Source organism: Arachis ipaensis, chromosome B01 (genome assembly GCF_000816755.2).
Source record: "Arachis ipaensis cultivar K30076 chromosome B01, Araip1.1, whole genome shotgun sequence".
NCBI classification, from domain to species: Eukaryota; Viridiplantae; Streptophyta; class Magnoliopsida; order Fabales; family Fabaceae; genus Arachis; species Arachis ipaensis.
Genome location: NC_029785.2, coordinates 71,631,744 through 71,633,704, shown reverse-complemented (window position 1 = coordinate 71,633,704; position 1,961 = coordinate 71,631,744). Strand labels below are relative to the sequence as shown.

Here is a 1,961-nt window from a genome sequence, read left to right as displayed (position 1 = left end):
AACAAAATGGTGAGGTTTAAGATAGAACACAGTAGTGTAGTGGTGAATGCTTAGATTATTTATTATGTTTCTAAGTCATGAAGGATCAATTGTGTCCCTTACTTAGTGAATCAAGGTTTGGTGAACACCAAACTTGTCTTTTGATCAGGGGTTAATGTCAAAAGTAAGCACTTTGTCACAATTGATATCTTCCTCATAAGTTCTAATTCATTTTCTAACATAAATTCCTAAAATGAAACAATGTATGATTCATCTATGCATGACTTTGATTTTATGAACAAAAGTTGATCCTTCTGAAAATTGTTACATATACAGACACCAAACTTAATGTTTGGTCATATACTTCATCGAAATAACTAAGCATATGATCTAAGAATGCTTGAAAAGACTTTTGTGTGCTGTTAAGCACACCAAACTTAGAAGTCTGGCATGTATTTCAAAACAGTGTATGCATCTGTCAAGAATATCCAATAAAATTCAAAATCATGCTAAGGTGATCATAATTTATTGAATTCGAAAACGAGCAAGAATCTTAAATCATGGGTTGCCTCCCATGGAGCGCTCTTTTATTATCATTAGCTTGACATTGGATCCCTTTTTTATGGTGGTTGATGACTGTAGTATCTCAGCTTATCCCCCCTGACCGTGAGCTTCTTCCTTGTTCCTTGATGTTCAATTTCGGCATGCTCTAGTGAGAGTATTTTGCTGACAGTATAGTAGTCATCAGCTTGTTGGTTTGCCCCCCAGTTGTTGGTAGATCAATTGTACTTCATCACCCTTAGAGAACCCCTCTGTTGGAATCTTTTTGTTCTTCCACCCCTTTTTAGTTTTGTTCTTGTTTTTCTTCCCTCTTTTTGTTGATCCTTTCTTCTTGCAAGTGGGCTTCACTTTGGGATTCTTCTTCTTGATGACTGACACATCAATGCCTTCTTGAATTTTCTCATTGCTCTGCACAGTTTCTTTCTCTTTTGCCATGCTGCATTGTCTACTTCTTGCTTTGGAAAGTTGCTGCTGATCGTCTTGTTAATTCCTTCCTTTCACTGTAAGTTTTCCTTGTCAGTTTCCATGCAGTCTTTCTTTTCATCAATGAGCTGTATCTCTGGAAATACATTCAGGGTGAAGCTTTCATCATGCATTCTGAGGGTTAACTTTCCTTGCTCTACGTCTATAATGGCCCTTGCAGTGGCCAAGAATGGTCTCTCCAGTATAATGGAATCACCTTCATCCTCATCTGAATCTAAGACCACAAAATCTGCAGGGAAGATGAATTTGTCCACCTTTACTAGAAGATTCTCAATCACACCCCTGGGACATATCACTGACTTGTCCACCAATTTTAGAGACATCTGTACTGGTTTCACTTCTTCTATGCATAGCTTTTTCACCAGAGAGGAAGACATTAGATTGATACTAGCCCCTAAGTCACACATTGCCTTGTTAATGGTCATACTGCCAATGGCACAAGGTAGAAAGAAACTTCCAGGATCTTCAAGTTTAGGGGGGAGTCCTTTCTGGATTAATGCTCTGTATTCTTCTGTGAGCAGTATAGTTTCATTTTCTTGCCAGCTTCTCTTCTTGTTAATAAGTTCCTTAAAAAACTTGGCATATAGGGGCATTTGCTCAAGTGCCTCAGCCAGGGGTATGTTGATCTCTAATTTCTTGAAGATTTTGAGAAATTTAGGGAAGTGTTGGTCCTTAGTCTCCTTGTTGAACCTTTGGGGATATGGCAATGGAGGTGTGAAGTTCACTCCCTGCCTGTGGTCCTTAGTTGGCTCTTCAATTGCTTCCTTCCTCTTTCTTGAAATTTTTTGCTGTTCCTCCTTTTCTTGGGCTTGCTTTGAAGTTTGCTTGCTTGCTGTTACATCCTCATCATTGGATTCCTCTTTTTCACCTTGTTTCTTGTCATTTTCCTTTGGCTTCTTGGTTTCTTCTTCATTCTTCACCAAGATCTTTCCACTCCT

At 38.7% G+C, this 1,961-nt stretch overlaps 1 protein-coding gene across 1 annotated transcript; it reads right to left on the bottom strand.

Annotated features, from left to right (window-relative positions):
- On the bottom strand, nucleotides 1,038-1,616 carry LOC107608551. The gene has a single exon (XM_016310319.1). It carries the CDS (start codon nucleotides 1,614-1,616, stop codon nucleotides 1,038-1,040), a length of 579 nt encoding a protein of 192 aa, XP_016165805.1.